The 22696-nt window shown below is 32.8% G+C and overlaps 2 protein-coding genes and 1 long non-coding RNA gene across 3 annotated transcripts in view; all 3 read left to right on the top strand.

The window, feature by feature from the left end:
* Window positions 1–251: 251 nt before the first annotated feature.
* Window positions 252–14455, top strand: LOC127863412 (uncharacterized). The gene is made up of 4 exons (XM_052402934.1): window positions 252–270; window positions 10389–10462; window positions 12880–13068; window positions 13860–14455. Exons 2-4 carry the CDS (start codon window positions 10408–10410, stop codon window positions 14069–14071), a joined length of 456 nt encoding a protein of 151 aa, XP_052258894.1. The 5' UTR covers window positions 252–270; window positions 10389–10407; the 3' UTR covers window positions 14072–14455.
* On the top strand, window positions 3061–7027 carry LOC127863413 (uncharacterized). The gene is made up of 4 exons (XR_008041047.1): window positions 3061–3438; window positions 3709–3865; window positions 4281–4433; window positions 4670–7027. It is a non-coding gene; the product is annotated as an uncharacterized LOC127863413 (long non-coding RNA).
* A 3886-nt stretch (window positions 14456–18341) lies between the features above and the next one.
* Window positions 18342–22696, top strand: part of LOC127863409 (macrophage mannose receptor 1-like) — a 35481-nt gene continuing 31126 nt past the window's right edge. The window contains exon 1 of the mRNA XM_052402932.1: window positions 18342–18584. Coding sequence (XP_052258892.1) covers window positions 18527–18584 — 58 coding nt within the window. The 5' untranslated portion in view covers window positions 18342–18526. The remainder of the gene's footprint in view (window positions 18585–22696) is intronic.

Genomic DNA, 22696 nt, shown 5'->3' with positions numbered 1-22696 from the left:
TAGTACGCTTACAGACTGACAGAAAGATCTAGATTACTCCGTTCAATCCATCACGGTATACTATTCTATTGATAATATATAATAATACATCGCTTTAACAATCTGAAAGTAGTAATAATTCTTTTAAACGGAGTTTTTAATAACGAAAGTGAAAACAACCGAAGTTGGTTGGATATTCTGTGAGATGCACTTCGGCTCCAGAAAAACAATACAAATTAACTAAAAAGACGTCTGGGGGACAATTTTCAGCTGGAAACTATTTCAAATAGGGTAAGTGATGATATCTCTACGCGGTCATTTCTGTTATTTAGTGCGATCTCTTGCTGATTAATGTTAATAGTTGTTTTACAAGTTGCCACCAAACTGTCAAAATAAGCATGTGTTATCTCAGGTATGTGTATACACATACCCGGTTTTCTCACCACTGCACGTGGTTTCGACCGATTTGTTTTGCACGTTTTTCTACGGATCACAGCGATGGCCACGCTTTCAAATGGGTATAAGGAATCGAAATATAAAATCAATCGTTTTGCCAATTTCTTTATATTCCTTTACAATTTTATATGTCGTCTGCAATCTATTTCAATTTGAGATGGTTTAAAATTTGCAATTTGGTTGAGAGGTAAATAACAAAATTGTTAAGCCTTTGAAATAGAATTGTGACTCTTATTATCCACCATACCTGGATTGTTAAAAGTAGTTACGTTTTAGTTATTTTTAGAACTAAGTTTAGGATATTTATCCAAAAAAGGCAGTTGAATAAAAACTCATTTGTTGTTTTATGACAATAATTTTCTGTGAAATGTTGCTAACTTGACCTTGTATATGTATATAGCTTTGTATTTATTCAACTTAAGGTAGTGCATATCATTCCTAGCTTTAGATTGAGATTTTGTAAATTAGTGTAAAAAAGTATTTTTTTAAACCAAAATACGAATAAAGCACACAAATATTGAATGTCAAAAATGTGTTTATGTTATTCTATCCGTCTTTAGCTTTAAAATGATATATAGTTTGACCATATTGTACCACATTCAATGAAGAAAAACCAAAGCGAAGTTTTAATGAATTTTATCCCCCCCATGAACCTTAAAAAAGAAAAGAAAACAAGTCATTTAAAGGGATCTTTGCACGTTTTGGTAAATAGACAAAATTGAAAAAATGTGTTTCAGATTCGCAAATTTTCGTTTTAGTTATGATAATTGTGAGGAAACAGTAATACTGAACATTTACCTTGGTCTAATATAGCCATTATATGCATCTTTTGACGATTTAAAAACCGGAAAATTATAAAGCGTTGCAACGCGAAACGATTGAATAATTTGGAGACTTCTGTTGTCGTTTATTTTTGTGAAACTACAAAGATTGCTTATATAAAGTATAAAATACGTCCATCATATGTAATTGGCAGGATGGCCGAGCGGTGTAATTGGTTTTCACTCCAGGATTCCGGGGGTCACTGGTTCGAGCCCTGCTGCGGGCTACTTTTTTTCCTTTTTTAAAATTTTATTCTTGATTTTTTTCTGGAGCTTTTTAGATCCAATGTTTACATTTATCAATATAAAGCATTTAATGACAAACTTCAAAACATGCCAAAATCTGTGAAAAGGCTCCTTTAACATACGTTTACTGTTTAACATATCAAGCGTGCACATTACTTTTTTACATCATGAAAAAACATTTAGTGGTGCTAAAACTAAGGTGCATTTATATTAACCTACCACAATCAGGTTTTGCAGAAATATGTTATCCCGTGAATATTATACAAACACGTACGCGGTCGCATGATGTGCATTTGGAGTATAAGTATTTGTACTTTTACATTACCGAGCGAAAATATCATTCGCATCAAGTGATTTCGATCACGGACATTTCATTTTTTGTCAATTTACTGTGAATTTACTGCATTGTTCATGGGCCGAGAGTTGACTAAACTATTGGATTGTTCATATCTTTTCTTACGGCATACTTCTACGTTCATTTAACATTGACAGGATTTTAAGTATGAATTAAAGAACATATATTTTAAAACTTATTTTACTGACTGTATATTTTATCAGTTACTAATTTTCTGAGGATCAACGATGACGCCGACGATAGATTTTTATATCAATACCGCAATGAATCGTTAAGTCAGTGAAAATGCAGAAAAAAACAATCATTGTTATGCTGTCGTTAATTTATTTTATAATTGTATGTTTGTCTCTGTTATTCATTCAATATTTGTGTCGATAAAATCGCGTCATTCTTTCTACTTAAAGATAACTTACGCATAGAGACGTAGTTAAATAATGATTTATAGTGCTGATGAGGAAACATTGCAGTGACAAATAAATGGCTTTCCATCTGGGCGGTTTTTTACCGTGAGTATCCCTCACAATGAGCTCATCTTTTATTATGTCATAGTGCGTTGTGTTTATTTGATTAACTGAATCAGGTAAAGCTACAAAGACTAACCTTACCCATAACTTAATGTGTCATTCGTATTTAGTATTGCAAACATTTCATTAAAATAAATCAGATGTATGCTACGATATATAAAGTTATTGAAAACGGTATTTCATACTTCATAATCCATAGACGAATTACGGTTATTAAGTAAATAGCAGTAGATCAAGCAAGTGACACTGAAAACTCTTTCAAATTAAAATGCACTGAATAGACAATACAATAAAATGTCTTCAAAATTAAATAAAACTCTTTTTCTTTTTTAAATATCTGATATATGTAATTTACCAGCTTGCCTTTTAATATTTACTCTTTCGTTTCTGCACAGATAAACAATTACACAATGAAACATATCATGTTTGCATTTTACTTGAAAAGGAAAGGACGTCAAAGAATGATTTAACAGCAGAAAATTAAAGTAAGAATGCAAAGAATTTATACGCAATACGCATATCACGACACTGCTAACAATTTCCTTTTCAATATTCATTTTTTTATAATCGTTTATGGAATATATGATGCGAGAATGTTATCAGGTAATAAATACAATATCTTTAAATAGCAGTTATGCAATATTCGAACTAATCATGCGACTATTTATGAACAAACATACACGCAGAAATATTCATTGGTTTAGGCGAGGCTTAATGAATAATTTGCGTGTGTTGTTTAATGCAATTTCAAGTACCGCACTGTAAACCGAATCGATGCATTCAAACATGAATACTCGTGCTATGGGTGTTAGCGTCGTTGAATATATTTTTGCCTATATATTTCGGCCATTGATGAACACGGAGTTGAATTTGTTCAACAATGATAAAGGAAAAGGGCATGTAAGCATCCATGGAAATTTCGCGTTTTTGAAGGTGTGTCATGAAACTGCAAACACAAGTATAGTTTCCGAAAAAATAGTCTGTGATCAACCTGCCAGCGGCAATATCTCAGCGCTCAAAACAGGAGATGGTAGGGAATGTAAAGATTTGACGAATGGTATGAATTTGTTTGTTGAATTGATTTCTTCCTTAAATTTGAGATTGTCTTATTTACATTTTGTCTTATTCCTTTTTGTATAATTACTAAATAATAAATATAACATATTTATGTCGTTATTTGTGTGATAACTGCTTACGATCATTCTATAACTGAGGAATTGAAAATCTCTCGAGTGGAAAAGATTTTGTATAAATTAAATATGACGCACACATTCAAAATGGTGCGCGAAGAAAAAAGTATTCCTTAACTGATAGATATGAATTTCAGAAACAATATTTGTGGCGATACACGGGGCTAATAATGTCATATTCATTCTGGCCTGCCTACACGTGTTTATATTGACAGTCAGGGTACGAAAGAAAACACACATAGATGACATGACTCTCGCTCAGCACGCAGCACTCAGTTGTTTTGTTTTTTTTGGGTAAGTTTTGGTTAAGTTCAAAATTATGCTTTTAATTTCTTTTTAAAACGTTGCCACTTGCTGAGAAGCTATCCGATTCATTCCATTGGTTAGACATTTTGCTAGTTTTAAACGTTTGACTATTTCGACGCATAAGGAGACACCATGTCTACATCGCTTAATCTGTGTACTCTAATTATTTCATTCATATATGTCTTGTCCCAAACGTAACTAGAGAAGTTTGTATAATTGTTCTTGTTTACTTATCGGTGCTATATTTTAATATTAAATATCGCTGTTGGCATTTAACCAAGATATCATTAAGTAGAGCAATTTGCTTGAAGTATGCATGTTTATACTTTATAATCATTGCGTATGGTTATTTAAATCTGATTTTTGACACAAATTAATACCACAAACGTTAAAATCATTTCAGAGATTTTAATGTTCATTTGCTACATAATGTTTGCAACGAGGGTTCACCGAGCTGTATGTTTGTCCGCAACAGATTTTACGGCGTACTTCAAAGTCATGGTCGTCTTTACCGGGTGTGCCTTTAACTTGATGTTAATCACGTTCATAATCTCAGGTAAATTAATCTTTGATATTCGAGAGTAAACAGAAAATTTGATTTAAATTCATCAAAGCTAATTTTAATGTCGTTTAAAAAAGATTTAACGCTTATTTTAATTCCATTATACTTTGTAAAAAAGTGCAGTCCTAACCACAAAAAGGACAATCGGTTACATAAAATGTAAAAGTTTATCAATAAAAAAACTTGCCCGAATGCTTAAATTTATTAAACTGCATTACTATTTGTTTTAGTGAAAAATTTGGGAGAGCAGTATGGAAGACGCCGACGCTGATAAGTGCATAAATGCGTAATAATCAGACGCTCGTCACAACATGTTTAAACGAGTTGTATATTACGAAAAGATCTTTTCAAAACTGATTTTGATGTTCAGCGGTAATTTTTACGGATGCTTATGGACAGTGTTTAATGACTTTTGCAAATTTCACTACTTTCATTTGCTCCGTTACAACAGACATAATATTTATGAAGTTATATAAGTATTTATTTCAGTGTTAATTCATTCACCGTTCGCTCATTGAACACGGAAGTTAAATGGTGTTTCATTTTTTTTTCAATGTTATAAGCATTATTACTATTCACATTTGGTTTTCCAACTTGGCTATAATTAACCTAAGCATGAGCTCAGCATTTTGGTATAATGTAAATATATAAATTTGCCTGTATTTGTTTTCAAGTGTAGCGACAATAACATAAAATAATCCAAAAGAAAAACATCATCCATTTATATGGCGTCTAAATTGGAATTTATCATTTCAAAACAACATGATATGCTTTTTAATTTGTAAACAAATATTATCCATAAGTGTATAGTATATGAAAAGAATTCGCAAAGACTATACAAAACTGTTACTCGTTTGTATTTATTTCTGTTTGTGTTGCACGTATCGAATTATGTGCAATGCATAGCATTTTTACCTCATCAAGAGGTATATAAAATTGAAAGAACAATACTATATAATCCCATAAGCATTAAAATGAAGGTAATTTATTTTTTGAAATATTAGACATATATCGACATGTTTTTCCCAAAGATTTTGTTAGGAACATGGGCAACGACCCGCAGTTGGCAATGGATTCGTTATTTCTTTCTAATTTTACATGTGCAATAGTTAACTTCTACATTAGTTTATAGCCAAACACCAGGACAAAATTCAGATACAGTGGAACCCTTGTGTTTAAAGGATGTGGGGAAGGACTGAAAGGTGTTCGGAAAAAAGCAATATAATTAATACCATTTAGAAACCTAATACGTCATTTTACTATTTACATTTGTAAGGAAAAGATATAAGTGCGGAAATATACGTTTATCTCACATGCAGAAACATATCTTCTTTGACAAGTGTATCATAAGTAATATTCTATTAACATTTACTTTGTAAAATGTATTATTTTGTATAACATATCATGTTTTAACTAAACCACACAGCTTTATACGAGGACCGTGCATGCTAATGCTTAATGGACAATATAAAGTATGATACAATTACAATGGGAAGCTAAATAACGCGCAGATATAAACTTGACGTTTAGCTACATACATGTCTTCATAAATAACATATTGTACGTTAAACAGTGTATTATTTTCTGACATAATTTCGGCTTCGACATTCGACCTTGATCGATAATACATTGTAATTCCGTTCTACTTTACAATGCTTAACTAAACTGATTGTCAACTTATGACGTGACATGTATGTTATGAACTTAATTTGATTTAGTTGACGAGTATTGTTTTGTTTTGTTACTGTCTTGGCAAAAAGATAACTTCACAATCTTTGTTATGTCTGCTTATTAAATTGTGATCGTCCAAGGGACTCAAGCTCCCCTCTCAGACTTCGCCCCTTGACCACCAGGTCACTTGGATGGTTGGTTTGGTGTGCACGTGTTTAGACCAATGTTCATTGATGAGACTGACAAGAAAATACAATGTGAACACAAATCGCTCATATTGATACACAAGGTATGAAAAGCACTATATGAAAAATGTTGGAACTACAAAATCAACTGTTGTTTTCTATGTAACACACAAACTCCTGTATGTCACCTTCTAAATGCAACGTATAAAAGAAACCCTATTCGATAAGTTCCCCACTTCATTCAAAAGAACACATAATTAGCTTTTTCCTATAATTTGTTCATATTGATATACTTTTGAAATGCTTCATATGAGTGTTCGTTTGATCTTAGGAATTGGTGTTGGACACATTATGTTGCGTACGATAATTATGAAAAACCTTCTACATGTACATTGTCGCGGATTTTTTTTTCCAAACATATTTGTCGATCGTAGTTCTAGCCGTCATTATTTTTTGTTTGAAGACAATCGCTCGTTTTAAACCTCAAAACAGAAGTGGCGCTTTAAAAACATAAATAATTTTCCTGGCCATGCTAGAAATAACACCGTTGCTGCTATAAATTCTTTTGTTTATAACTTTCAGGTTAATAAAGCTTTTTTGTCATTCAAATCATTGTTACATAAGACAGACGCGAAGCAGTCAAATGTATTACCGGTTTTCATTGTGTCTGTATATACCTATTTTAGGTATAAACGTGAAACATTTCACGGCTGTAAAATCCAGTTGTAAATGTATGAGATATGTTGTTTTACAACAATATGTATTGTTAAAGTTGATTGCAATTTAAATAAAATATTTGAAAAAAGAACATTTACACGCTTTTGATTGTTTCAAATCTTAAAATTCCGTAGTTCAGTCGTGCTACAATAGATTTGTTAAATTAACACCCGTATAACAACGTTAACAGTGGTCAGTGATAATTCCTTATGAAGTCGAAAACTGCGCCGGATTAATCTAAAAGCTATGAAAATAAATACCATACAAATGCATAGCTAATATATTTAATAATGATCTGTTATATATTTATGTTTGCTTGTTAATTATATAAAGAAGCATTAAAACCCATTGGATTATAGAAAACCAGTTGTGAACGTTGGTGAGCGGTTGTCTGTTCCTCTAGTTGCTGTTCCTCTAGTTGCTGTTCCTCTAGTTGCTGTTCCTCTAGTTGCTGTTCCTCTAGTTGCTGTTCCTCTATTTGCTGTTCCTCTATTTGCTGTTCCTCTAGTTGCTGTTCCTCTAGTTGCTTCCCTGTGTTAGACTTATGTCATAGGTGACATGATGGGATTGTTATTGTGTGTGCCCTATATTGCATTGAGTACAATAATATACTGCATTAAGTCTTCCTTTTTAAATACATTGGACCTCAATAGGGTTAAAGCGGGTATATACGATTTTGTCAAATATTTATGAATTTATAAAAAATGTGTAAAAAACTCATTATATATATATTTCAATATAAACTTAAATAAAAGTTAAGAAGAACATGTGTCGAAAAATGCTAAATAAGCCAGATATTTAATTCTGAAATCGAAAAAGGCTGTACAGCCGAATTCGCCAGCATGTATATCATGCATGTACGATGTGAATCTAAATTTAGTTTAACGGTTCATTTGAAATTCCTGCAGCGATATCGATTCATACGACACATGAACATTTACTAAAAAGACGAATGCATCAGTTGTTGTAGGAAAATAATTACGAAATATCTTCGTCACAATCGGCTCGGGGCGCTAATTTGTATTTGCTGTATTTTATGAAATTCGTCTTAAATGTATCATTTTTCTTGCATATTGTGTGTTATTATAACATATTTGTATCAATATTTTACAATTCAGCACATATAAAAATCGTATATACCCGCTTTAATGAGAAAGCTTCTTAGTCACATCTTAACTGTAACAACTGAGTCGTTTATCATATCACTGTATGAGATTTAAAACTGATTATAGCAAATAAATCTATATTTGTCCACAAATTGCGGTGAGCACAAATATAAATCATTTATATATAAACTGGGAAGTTATGTGTTCATACATCTGGCGTATTGCATCGGTCAGGATTTTATCCATTTTACAACGGCACGGTGTTCGGTTATTATCCACCAATAATTTTATCTAACCATTTAACAGAGTCTGTGCGTTTGAACGTCCTTTATGTGCATAAGCAGAAGGTTAAAAAATGTAAATATGTAAAATTGCGTTGAGATCGTTAAACTGCATACTCCACAACCTCGAAATTATTTGTTTCCATAAAGATCATTTGCAATCAAAAACATGTGTCTTTAATTCAACTTAAGAACATATCTTTTACATCTGAAATAAAAATTCACTAGAAGCCTTGTTTAAAATAACCAATTATATACACGTCACAAGTCCATACCCTACCACAACCAAATCAGCCACAGCCCCAATGTTCAAGAGCTTCTTACGGGCCAGCAGTAGTCAAAAGCCATACAAATTGAAATACCTTTTATCATATTATTAAATGACGATACGCAAGTCAATGGAATTTGGCAAATAAAAAATATACATAGTCAAAAACATCAGAGAACATAGTGGAAGTTTAATTGAGCAAAAGCAAATAAGACGAAAAGTAAGATTAAATGTATGTATAAATTAATTTGTGTAGAAAAAGATATGCTAATAACACTGTAAATGCTTTTCACTACATAATAAAAATATGGTAAGTAGGGGCTTTGCAAGCACAACTATTAAGGTATACATGTCAGAAGAAAAAGAGCGCTAAGAAAGCTTATCAGATGTTTTATAAGATAAATTCATTCATGGGTACTGAATTTTACACGTCCTATTTTCGACCACCTGTACAAATAGTTATTTGTTTGGGGAATGTTTATCAAATGTATGGTAAAAGCACATCAATATTTTTAAAAGTATAAAATCAAAATTGGCAATAATAATACTATTAATATTCCATTGATAAGTATGGTACAGTAGTAAGTCAAGCATAGTAATTAATAAGTAGAAGATTTTCTCTCAAAACTACGTGAGCATGAACAACCTTAATAATAATAAGTATCCTATCTATATCACTAAACATACTTAATAGCCATCGATGGAGCATCTAAAATGGGCTACCAGGAAAATAAATAACGCTCACGATTATCTAATTCTTTATACATACATGTAATATACACACGATAACGTGTCTTATGTTTTATATTCCATTACATTTTATGACAAATATAAATTTAAAATGGCAAAAAATAAAGATCGGTCGAGTTAATGTTAACAAATGACATGTTAACGCCTCATCCCTTTGTGCTCGTTTTAATTTTTGATAATACAGTCTTCTTGAATTTATGTAAATACAGTTACTTTTCTTTGCTTTTGTATTCCATTTTTTAGAAGATAATTTTTAAACTAATAATTAATGCTTCTCTCAAAATGTTTAAAAAAACAAACAAACAGGCAAAGTCAAGCAATCAAATATTCTTTATATTCATGGCGTAAAGCTACTAGTATCTTTTGGGTAATCGTTTTACCCTTCCTCGCCATTAAAATCCCTCTTTCCAATATGATTTATCGATATCATATACAGATTAGTCAGTCGTTTTTCCTCAAAATGAAGCAGTTAAGCATATAAAAATCCAACGAATCGAACCAATACAATCTGCATGAGTTTTACAGTTATGCATGAACTAGAGCCAGAGCATTTACGTGTAAATAGACACACGTACTACACTTAAACGATTATTTAAACTACGTTCAGCTTAAGTGCCCATCCGTTACAATTTTGGACCGGTGTCTTACAGCTAAGTGTTTGCATATTCATAAACATGATCCACCCTAGCCTCAAACAAGATCTCATGTTGCGGCCCAATGCTCACGTATGGTTATAAGCCTTTTGTTAAACCCGGAAGAACTCTGAGTGGAACAATTACAGTAATCGATCGTCAACGTAAGCAGAGTTAAAGCAATATTCGAATATTCTTTAAAGTGAAATATTGTTAAAGCTATACACGGATATACATAGACGTTTGTATATGCGTATCTTGAATAACTTTAATGTTTTTATTTAACTTTTATTTGAACGTGTATACGATTGATGTTTTAAAAGATAAATGTCGTTTAAGTGTACACCAAAAGGTTGAAATGACACTAACGTGGGTGAAGCTGTATGCTGTTGGAGGCTTTCTTGTTTTACAAGGTAAGACAATGCCGACCTTTTTGGGATGATGATTTTTTGTTCATAGGCATATACACAATTATAATTAGAGAACATTAAGGATATACTTATCAATAGATAAATGTTTGTACATGTGATTTCTTAGAAGCTAATACCGCTAACTAGCGTTCGTTCCCTGCTTGATCCTTTTTTTATATAAATTATTGTTGCCCTTGTTAATTACGAAAATACACGTCAATAAACACTGTTCAACAACTTTATTGTCATAGAATTATGTTTTGATTAGTTCTGGCTACCTTAACTTTAAATGTCGCTTTTTATGATTTTTGAATGGCGCGACTTTAAAGTTATGGACAAACCCCATTAGGTAAGTCAACCAGAAATTCCCAAAAAGTTGACAGTTAACAAAAACCGGTCCAAAACAGCTTTTAAATGCAGTTATTGGCCCAAATCAACCACTTGATCGGAAAGATTGACATTTTTCACATTTAACAGATATATTCTTTCACAAAATACTATCAAAAACATTTAATATCTGTCTTTTCTGCTCGTACATATCGAGAAAAACAGCGATGCGACAGACATTCTTGAAATGGGAATGTCCCGAGTTTTCACGGTCATATGACGTTATTTCTATTTTTAGTAACATACCATGTGCTCAAGTATCTTCAAATTCAGAATGACATTTCCCGTTATTTTAAATTGTTCTTGCTTCTTTTGTAAACAAATTGAAGTGTAAATACAAACTCAAAGTAAAAATTATTTAAATTGACCTGATTCATTATGCAATCAGTCTTTTAATCTACCAGACGTAAGTTGTTAATCACAAATAATAGACTTAAGAAAACGAAAGTTATGTTTACAATTTCAGCAAAAAATGTCAAGGTCGATCCGAAAGTATCCAAATGAAAACTCGTCACATGACAAAGCGACAATGGCGTGATTTTTAGGCTGATGAGAGTTATTGTTATCTATTGTAAGATGCATTTGAAACATTTGAACCTTAAAATATGCCCCGATGCAGTAATTTGTATTCATTCACCAATATATGTAGAAATGTATCCAAGAAAATGAACTGTCTTTGATTTATAGCGTGACATAAATATGTACGACTCTGGTTGACTTTCGATATGGGATTTGCTTCAGCGTACAAGTCTGTCAATACTATATAAACTGTTCGCTGAAGTTACTTTAGCTATGTTATAATAAGAACTCACATCGCCAATTGACAAAATACACGTTTATAACACTTTGTCAACCAAACGATTTTCGTAGCCTCATATGTTATGATTAGAGCTCACATGGTATTTTTGAACCGTGACCACCGATTACAGTACGTATGATCCATTTAAATTTGGTAAGCGATGATAGTTTAGAAAACATATGAAAATCAGGATGTATGTAAGCATTGGAATTAACCATAACCGAAACCAAAATACGTTCCAGTTCAGACCGAGTTGTCTCCCTCTTGTAAACAAGCATGTATGAAATAGACTTGCAATACAATGTTTTTTTAACTGCATGAAAATATGGGAGTTCGCAATAATAAAAAAATCATCGATAATAAATAAACTGTTAATTTAATACACGACCGTCGTTGTGAAATTCCAATTCAGCTCACCATTTGAATAGTCAAATAATTGAATTGTGTTGGAAGTAAATGTCATATTTGGTTTGTATGTAAATAGAATAAAACATACAATCACATACGACAATAATAATAACAAGAGGTGTGTTTGTCAGAAACACTATGTCCCCTACTGCGCCGCTTTGAAGCCATATATTTGACCTTGACCTTGACCATTCACCACTCAAAATGTGCAGCTCTATGAGATACACATGCATGCCACATATCAAGTTGCTATCTTCAATATTGCAAAAGTGTATATTAAATGAGCGATTTTGACCCAAATATTTGACATTTGACCTTGAAGAATGACCTTGACCTTTCACCACTAAAAATATGCAGCTCCATGAGATACACAGTCATGCCAAATATTAAGTGGCTATCTTCAATATTGCAAAAGTTATGGCAAATGTTAAAGTTTGACGCAAACAAACAAAGCAACAAATCAACAGACAGGGCAAAAACAATATGTCCCCCAATATAGTGATGGGGGAACATAACAACGACGTGAAACATTATCTGAATCAGTAAGAGAGAAAAATCTATAAGCATATAGTCCTTTATTTATGTCAAGGAAAATGTACCAGACACGACGCTTAAATACAAAACAGCAACATAAAATTAACTGAGTGAGAAACTTTTTTAAGCATGTGGCCATTTATTTATTGCAATAAAAATGCACTAGACACGACTCTCGAATAAAAAAATCACAAACAACACATATAATGAAAAAAAGGTGGTTTTGCAGCATTAGAACCGTTAAAAAAATCTTTACATTGCGCTCTCTCTATATATCTATTTTCAAATGTAGCTCTGGCACAGACGCCGACCACGACGCCTCGACCGCCGGCGGATATCTACTGCTACGTCTGCGACAGTAAAGTTGTTGGCAGCGTGTGCAATGACCCATACAGCAAGAAGGAGCTCACGCCAGTGAAATGTCCGTCACGGACGTGCTTCAAAAACAAAATAACACAAAAGGATGGACTGAACGAAAAAGGTTGGTGTAAACAAGTATTGCTCTTTAATCATTTTTATAGGTAAATACTGTCTGTTCACACTCCTTTTTACTAAAAATATCGATTTTAAATGCAAAGAAGAAAAAAAACTGAACAAATAAACGACCTCTAAATGAATGCACATATGTTGTTTTTTTTCCGCATAATGCCAAGACGCTTCGGAAAGTTTGTGTTAGAATTGGAATAACAACCTCCATTGTATTCCCATGTTAACATAAATATCATTTTACCATTTAGGCTATGTCTGCAATCAGTCTATGACTGAAATGTGTTCCCATGTAGCGACAACGGTAAAAGGTTACGAAAAGCAATCCCTGTACTGGTCTCAGAAACGATCCCTTAATCAGGTCCACTTTTTCTGTTTTTGGTTTCAGCGATGTATTAATTTGATATCCAAATGGATGTCTGTCTTTTGTCCTATAATAAAATTCTTGTGGCCTGTCCGATAAAGCGATCCTCGAGTTATTTTACAGAAATGAAGCTTTTCGCTTATTTTTGTGTTTAATTGCCAAAACAAGTGTAAAGACGTATGTAAAAAAAAATAAGTGGCGTGGTTGATATTTTGTCCGCCTAGCGTTCAGAAGGTACCGGGCTCGACCAAAACTTTGGGGTCGTTCTCACAATTGCCTCCGAAGACACCTCGGTTCTCCGTGGCAAACATACTCAACATAATCTCATTATTCATTCGGCTTTCGATGACGTCTACAAAATACAAATAGGTATACACTTTATCAAGGTTCTTTTTTAAAAATGTATCTTCCATCTGTTCCAGGAATCACTCGGGGATGCAGCCTCACACCCTTTTATAAAGCAATTTGCGAGAACAAGATGGGAACATCGAGCGAGATTGGGTCAACGTGTCATTGTATTACCGACAGGTGTAACGCCGGCGGCATTCCATCGTTAAATACTCTGGCAAAAATAACCACGTTTACAATGACTGTGATTATGTTCTTATCGATCAGTACTTTTGGATTTGTTTAACTGCATCGATGTCTGACTGTTTTAAAATTAAAATATATATATATCGTTTTAAAATAGGTTTTGTTGTACATGTACGATTTAGTATTTTCCATTTTAAAGTCGATTTAAATTGATGAAATAATAACTTGATATGTACTCGTACAGTGTCTGGAAGTTTTTGTTGCTTTTTAAAGAATCCCTTCACCGTTTTTAGTTGTTCGCTTGTTACTAGAGGTATACTATAGACAACATCAAAACGGCTTAAAAATCGCTAAAACCGAATATAAAAAACAACTAAATATAACGAGAAATATCTTTTAAAAAGGTAGCCGGCGTAAATGCTGACTTCGAAATACAGTTTGCAATTTACGTTTCTAAATAAATAAATTGAAAACAAAAGTTTAACTATTGTGTTTATTCACTTGTTAGTCGCATATTCTCCGCATGAAATGTATGTTAATATTGTCAAACCACACAATTGTGTAAGTAGTTAAAATTATACTACGGGAGTGCACATCTTATGCGTCGCCTCATGCCTTATTATGAGTTTATTTCTTCACCATCAAAATATATCGTATGTTAATATTTGATTTACACGACACATTTAAATCACACTTTCATAGCCGCGCCATGCGAAAATGGGTCTTATGCGTTTCGGCCAGCGTACCTTGAGCCCAACCTGTGCATTTGCGCAGTCTGGTCAGAGGCGATGCTGTGCGCTATAAAATCACTTAATGCGTTATGGTCTCATCATATATCTCCTGACCAGACTGAGAGATACGCAGGCTGAGTGTGCTTTATATATGAAGGGCGCATATGGAATAAGACCCATTTTCGCATGACGAGGGTCATAACAAATCATTACAAATCCCATTGCGAATTGTAAATGGCACATTTTAGCAAAATGCTTTTCGATACAAAATTGAATTCAAAATAGCAAACTTGTAAATAAGGGCAGTCTATCCAGGCGTTCAGGAACGATTTCCAGACGTGCTGATCGAGTACGGCAAACATTTGTGGTTTGATAATTAAACGATTTTCCTCTTATCGTGACACTAAACTATTAACTGTGTTTATCAATAATAAATTATATATTCCCCGGACGATTTAGTGAATGAATACTGACCCTGAAATTCTGCGAGATGGATTTAAACGCGTAATTGTAACTGGGCCACAATTTTTGCCTTTTCAACATACAGATAGTAGTCCGGAATTCCTTAAACTAAACAATGCTACATCCTTTTTGCTGAGCACAGAGACAGTGATGTAGCCAAAGTTCAGAGGTTTTATCTCGAATCAGCATATTAAATATTCGAATATATTCACGTGTGTCTGCTGGTGTTATGTAAAAGTCATTGAATGTGAAAAGCTGAATATAACAGGTACGCCGAAAAAGCGCATTAGTGCTATATACCCATGTTTAGGTCAGAGTTGTTGACACCGAGTGAACTAGTAGGGAAACAAGCAATGCATAAACAACAAAGTACTGGTCAACAGGGCTGTCTTTATGACTAAATAATTCGTGAGTAAAAAGTATTGCTCGCTGATTTATTTTTTATTTATTTTCATCAATTATCTCATTGTATATTTTGAATTTGTAAATGGTGTCAAAATTCAAATGTTTTGTACAGGAAATTTCCATCATGAAATTATATTCTTAGTGAGATAGGTATTCGATATTCTAACAATATTCATTTAATATGATGGTGATTGCAAATAGTCTCTATATTCAGTTCTCATTACCATTTTCATCATACTTTCTATGCTTTCAGAACGTCAATTAATGGCCATGTTGTTGTTATTTTGTCAAAGTTATCTCTATAAAATAAATAGGATGATAAAAAGTGCATACACATCTCGACCCGTGGGTTAAGACACACTCTTTATAAATTTAAATGGCTTGTGTTCATTTCAAACTTGCGATTAATTTTGACAAATGAGTTGCGTCTTAAATTATACAATAACGAACAACATCAGTGCCTTCAGCGCTTTGATTTTGTTAATGCAATCGTTAGCGTAACTATTCTTTGCTAACGTTTGGTTGTTGTCTAGTAGTGACGCTCGGTGTATACTCTATACGCTATATTTAACATTATGAATGGATAGTATGTGCTTTTACAATGAGGAAACGAAGTAAGTATACTAACATATATCATGTCAACTCTACCTACGAAGTTTCATTTTCACAATATCATTATCATCGATACCACAATACTTGAAAAAAATCAAAAGTAAATTGGTGCATACTGAATGGAAACTCAATATCAACGTCAATTTAATTATTCAGAAACGTAAATTTTTAAACTTTATTTTTAAAACAAAGATTTACACCGAATATTTTTTTAAGATATTTATTGTCCGTGCAATATTTCGCATCACGTGCAAATACAGCGCTTAATGTTTATGTCTGTGTTACTATTTGATGGGTTAATACTTCTTAATTACATTAATTATAAACGTATAATAGAAGACGGTTGTGCAGTATGAAGATTTGTTTTGACAAAATCAACATATTCTTTGTAAATTGCAAAGGAATATTTTTAATGTATAGAAGATTTTTATGTATGCAACTAAACACAATAATACATATCGCATTTAAATCATTCACATTATGTCAAATACCCTTAGGATTGGTTTCAGTACATACGGGTTTTGATTAACATCATCATGAAATAAGGCAGTCAGTGCAAGTATAAATACACAATGTTGCATCGTCACTACGACCAGTAGCGAAGTTAACATTTTGAGAAGACTTTAAGTTGTGTTATTGGAAATGTCACATTCCTTTGACTGTTTACATAAACACGGGTAACTTAGACTGTTAGTTATGATTCGAAAACCAGTTGCATCTTTTACAAACACAATGATTAAAAAGCGTCTACTGCTGCTGGCTGTAGTCGTAACTTCCTCACGCCAGGCTATGAAAACTACTTCCAGGGTGAAGATATCAACTCGAGGTAGAACTTTTTTTTACTGGCCTTCGGTTAAATTACGGAAGACAGAGTAAGGATGAGGTGTATACAAGCATGTCACGAACCGGCGAACCTTGTGTTATGAAACATTTTAGATATTAAAAAAATCATTGCCACAGTTTACATAACAGTGCGTGGTTAGACGTGTTCGAAATAGAGATATCGTGGAACACAGGAATGTGACAAGACATTATAGTAAACTTCACTTTCAAGTTTGAGAAAATAATATTAATATGAAGGTATTTATCGGTAAATAAACAATGATTTCAAGTTTAGATGTTCGTGAATTGAACCACGAAGGTGGTAGTCGGATTTGTTTTACAGATGCGCATCGACACAAATTGAGATTTTTTTATTTGTGTAGATAAAGAACAATGATGATAATATTATTTTGAGGTTGAGTATCGGGAAATTAACAATAATTTCTGCTGTTGATATTCATGAATTAAACATCAATGGCGGTACTCTGATTTGTTTTACAGATGCGCAACATCAGATAGATAAATATTATGTTCCTAAATAGACTCACCCATATTAGTCTGTAAAAAACAACATTTTTTCCGTCCGGTATAAAACAAAATTGCGTCATTAAAGGGGCCATTTCAATATTTGTAAATTGACAAAATTAAACAAAATTGTTTGAGATTCGCAATTTTCGTTGTAATTATGATATTTGTGAGGAAACAGTAATCCTGAACATTTACCATGCTATAAAATATCAATTATATGCATCTTTTGATGATTTTAATCCTGAAAATTATAAAGCGTTGCAACGCGAAACGATTTAATAATTTGAAGAGCTCTTTTGTTGTCATTATATTTTGTGATACTGCAAGGACTGCTAATATAAAGTATAAAATTCATCACCGTATAAGCACGGATAGCCGAGTGGTCTAAGCGATAGACTTTTACTCCGGGGGTCAGTGGTTCGAGTCCATTTGAGGATTATTTCTTTAATTTGATTCTTGTTTTTTTTCATTGGAGCTTTTTATATCAAATGTTTACATTTATCAATATAACTTAATAACAAACTTCAATACCTGCCACAATCTGTGAAAAGGCCCCTTTAAAACGTTTAATTAAACTATGAAGAGGTCAAGTTCGATATGCCCGGTGTTATATCGAAAACAACAAACGTAGCAGGGTTTTCGGTGTACCGGTACGAACCTGCAGCATGAAAACCTGAACAAACTTTGATCTGAAATCTTAAGATAACGTTATCGGGGTAGAGTTGAGGACATTGATAAACAATATGAGTTGTGTCCCTTTTAAATGAATTAATACAATGCAAGGGAGATGAATCCGCATTGAAAAATATGGAAGAATGTTTATTGTGACATTGATAATTTAGGGGGAGTGTTACGAACGTTTGATGATTACAAAATCATTCAAGTCCATTTAAAATGTAAAACGCATGAGACTGGATGTACATGATTATAAATTGAATCAATGAAAGGACGTTTACACTATTAGACAAGTATAAGTGCAATATAATACTCAAACAATGAGGACTAATCTCGTCGCACGATTAACATATGTGATCTTCCTTGTGGCAGCGAAAGGTGAGTTCTAATTTGTAACATGTCTTTTATAACGATGATCTGAATGTTAAAACCCACTCTGCATTTACCAGTTTCAATGTGACGACCCTGTTTTTATTTATTTATTAGTTCCTATGATTTAACTTAATATGAATGACCCAATTTAAATTAAAGCAATAACACGAGTATCTATCCAAATTATAGTATCTTTTAGCATTGAAAAGCTTTATTATTTTTGAATTTCAAATGATTTTAACTCCTGTAAGCAACGATGTCTTCATTTTTTGAAAACAATTTATGCATGTATGTATAAGCATGATTCTTTTAAATATATATAAGAACACTTTCGTAGTTAAAGAAGCAGTAATACATCATATGCATATAAGGGTATCATGTAGTAATTAACACTAAAATATTAAAACACTATAGTATAAAAACAGATGGGTGCTGTTTACCAATAGACTGCCTATGACTACCTGTATAGAAGATTTTCGGGGTAATACTTTATGTACAAATAATAATTTTAAGAGACCACATTATTAGCTAATTTACCAGCACATACAATAACCGACATTATATATGTGCAATGAAATTGCATATATTTAGTTATCTACAGAATTTTCAAAAAATTATCTTAAAAAATAAATAATGAATGATACATTTTGAATTAATATAAGTGACTTTTATGGTGAGTTCTACGTTTGTTTCATTTTTCCAAATTATTTTTAAAATACGAATATTACAAACAAATGTATAGTTAATGTAACAATAAGTTAAAGATTCTCCATCAAACATTTATTGTTAAATACTGTCATTCGATTTACTATATATGTACATGTTAAATATATACAACGAGCGCTTCTTTGTTTAAATGCATTTTCTACACTAAACGAGAATGCATTTTCTTAACTAAACGAGTGTATTTTTAATTCGGAATTGCCATCGATTGACTTAAATACTAAATGCCAAATTTAAATCTATACCAAATACGTTCATGCTGGTAATCTACCATCGGCCTTATAATTAGCATAAATACACACTTATCACTATTTTTCCTCGTCTAAGGACATAATATACTCAAATAACATGTTCCACATTTCATTTTACAACATTCGTGTTAACCAAAATATGTTTACACAATTTGAGATTTCTATTTCACTTGTTTTGTGTACGTTTTTGTTTTTCATTCTTATATATTTTCCATTTAGCTCTGGATATGAACTAATTATATATAATATGTCGTTTACATATTGCGTCCAATATGTTTTATCCATTTATAAAAAAATAAATATTAAAGTTCTTTAATGCTAATGCATATTTGTGTTGCTGTTTTCAAATCGTAAGCTCTTATTGAAAATAATAAACTATTATCGTGGCTGTTTAATTCTATAGTAAAGAAAGACTTAAACAGATCACTGTTTGCAATCATCAATCACCACCTTAATGAAAAATTTAATTTATTTTTTGTTTCAAGACAAAAGGTAATACATGTTTACATAAGCGATTAAATATGCCCAATCTATGGTGTCACTATATACACAACTGACCCTCCTTCACCGACAGGTTGGTCAATAACGCGATAACAAGCAAAACTATACGAATATGAGAAAAATGCAGCAAAAGCGCTATTGACATTTTGTTGTCAGCATGAAATTCTTAATCCGAGGATTTGTGAAAATCAATATAGGTATTCAAATCCAAATTTAAATACTGGTTCATCATGTTTTGTACTATTATTAGGTGACATTATTAGCATTTTTTTACTACTGTGTTCCTGATGTTCAAGAACATATTCTAACTCCGTTGTCGAAGTACAATCCGGCTTAATCAACAGCACCATGTTGTTATTTGTTAATCACTTTTATTGTGCAAATATATACGTTCAATAGAGTATGTATTCAGTTACTAAGGGGCGTTAAAAATTATTGTTCAATCTTATTTATCAACAATACAAGTATCTGTTTAATCACGGAGAGCTAGCTATACAGCCTTGAAAACATTACGTGTTGGAAACATCTCTATGCACATGATACATCATGTTCACTTACATTAAAAGAATTGGGAACATGACATTTTAATAACAAATGAAGTTCACTGTGTGTTTGAGTAAAAATCCTCAATTTGTTTGTAGTAAAAATGGTCGAAACAAAAATCGAAAAGAATTACTGGTATAGTATATAGAACATCTCCACACACCTATGAAACTGCTTAACAAAATGCGGATACATGTTGGTTAAATAATTTCACTTCATTTTATGCATACGATTTATGATTGCTGCACTGGTTGTTGCACTGATTGTTGCGATAAAATCTGAGATTTGTCCGCAGTTAACAAAGTGCAAGTGTGACTGTTATCTTACTTGTATCTGCCAGGGAGGTGATAATCGATAGCTTCAGAATGATACACTTTTATCTTTCATCTCAATGACTCCTTCATCCTTTGTATCTTTTATAATTGTTGAAACATGCTCAACGGATTGAGGTTTTGTGGTATTCACTGACTGTTACGCAGTACTTTTAAAGACCTTCCCAAGGTCGGTATGTTCTGAAGTAGTATCGGTTAGGTGTGTATGTCATTGTTTCGTCAAGTTCTTTACATATACAAATGGGTAAAGCAAAAAGACTGCCACTCTGATATCGCGAGTACACTTTTGAAAATGTATTTATTGACGATAGTATATTAAGTACCAGAAATGTAGTAGGACATGTTTACCCAGTGTAAGGCACGAGATTGTTAACTGAGTACGAGTTCAAAATATAGTTAACATTATGAAATCCATCTAAACAAACACATATGTGCTCTAAATGTCTGAAGGTCTTCGTGCTCTAAATGACCAAGTCGCCGTATGCAATAAATGCATGTTTTCATAAAGAATTAAGATACAGAAGAAATACAAATCAGCAGTTGGTTTAATACACATACACTCAATTATAAGAATAAGTCCATTAGAAACCATTAAACTTATACATATGAAACAAATTGATAAAACCAGTTTACTCGTTGCTATCCATTACCTCTAGGTCATATCCAGAATATTTTATTTTAAAAAATATTAATAAAGGAAACTGTTTTATGTGTTTACAAACTACTGAAGTTTTGGTACATCGCTAGAACCTTGCTCCATAACACACACTATGCTTCTTGATCGACCACGTGATATTAGCAAAATTTCATAAACGTAATGAGAAATCTCTTTCGAAATTCAAACCCTGTTCCAACTATGTATTGAACATAGAGGCGATACTCACTTGGTCATGTTTAACGTTTTACTTTTGTCATATTGACCGTTGCACGCGAAAACAATTGTTGGTTTCCTTACTTTATGTATAGAACAACAGTATTGAAAGCGTGTACATTTAATTGATTGCGGGTTTGCTCATATTTAATACCCCCGATACACCGACTCCGTTCGAAGTACGTTCTGAAAAATGTGACTTAACGGGCTCGAACTGTGTGAGAACGGAGTGATCGTAGTAGCAACGTGTTACGAACTGTGTTGGCACTTTGTGGACGGCCTGGAACGGGGTTGACCGTGAGTGGTGTTTAAGAACTTTGAGCCTACCCAAAATTTTCTTGCGATGATCCCGTTCTACAATTAAACGTAGTAACAACGTACATGAAACGGAATGGACGTACTAAGAACGGATAGGTCGTACTAAGGTCGGGTGAGGAACGTGCCAGAACGTATTGCGATCGGACCGAAATTACCTGTACGATGCCACACCGATCGAGTCCGTTTCTAGTCCGTCCAATCCGTTCTCAGACAGACCGACCCCGTCCACACTACGTCTCAAGTACGATCTTGTTTCGTGTAAATAAATTGAAACTAAAAGATCAGTTCTTACAACGTTCTATAATTTGTCAGTAAGTTTTTAGTACGTTGTTCTCGTTTTAAAGAGTTCGCAATAGTTTCACAGTACGTTGTACTCGTTCAAATTCAATGCAGTTGTTACAACGTTCAAACCGTAAATACAATACGTTCAGACATTGTGCATATAAATAGAGGTCGTTGTCTCAAAATTCATCATTTGTGATATTAAGTTAAAACATGGACAATCGTGGAGCTTTTAATTTGTTTAATGTTGGCTACGTGCAATTTTGAAGCAGAGCAGCAATATAATGTTTTGTTGTG

The sequence above is a fragment of the Dreissena polymorpha genome, unplaced genomic scaffold (genome assembly GCF_020536995.1).
Source record: "Dreissena polymorpha isolate Duluth1 unplaced genomic scaffold, UMN_Dpol_1.0 chrUn007, whole genome shotgun sequence".
NCBI lineage: Eukaryota > Metazoa > Mollusca > Bivalvia > Myida > Dreissenidae > Dreissena > Dreissena polymorpha.
This window is presented reverse-complemented; position numbering and strand designations above follow the sequence as displayed.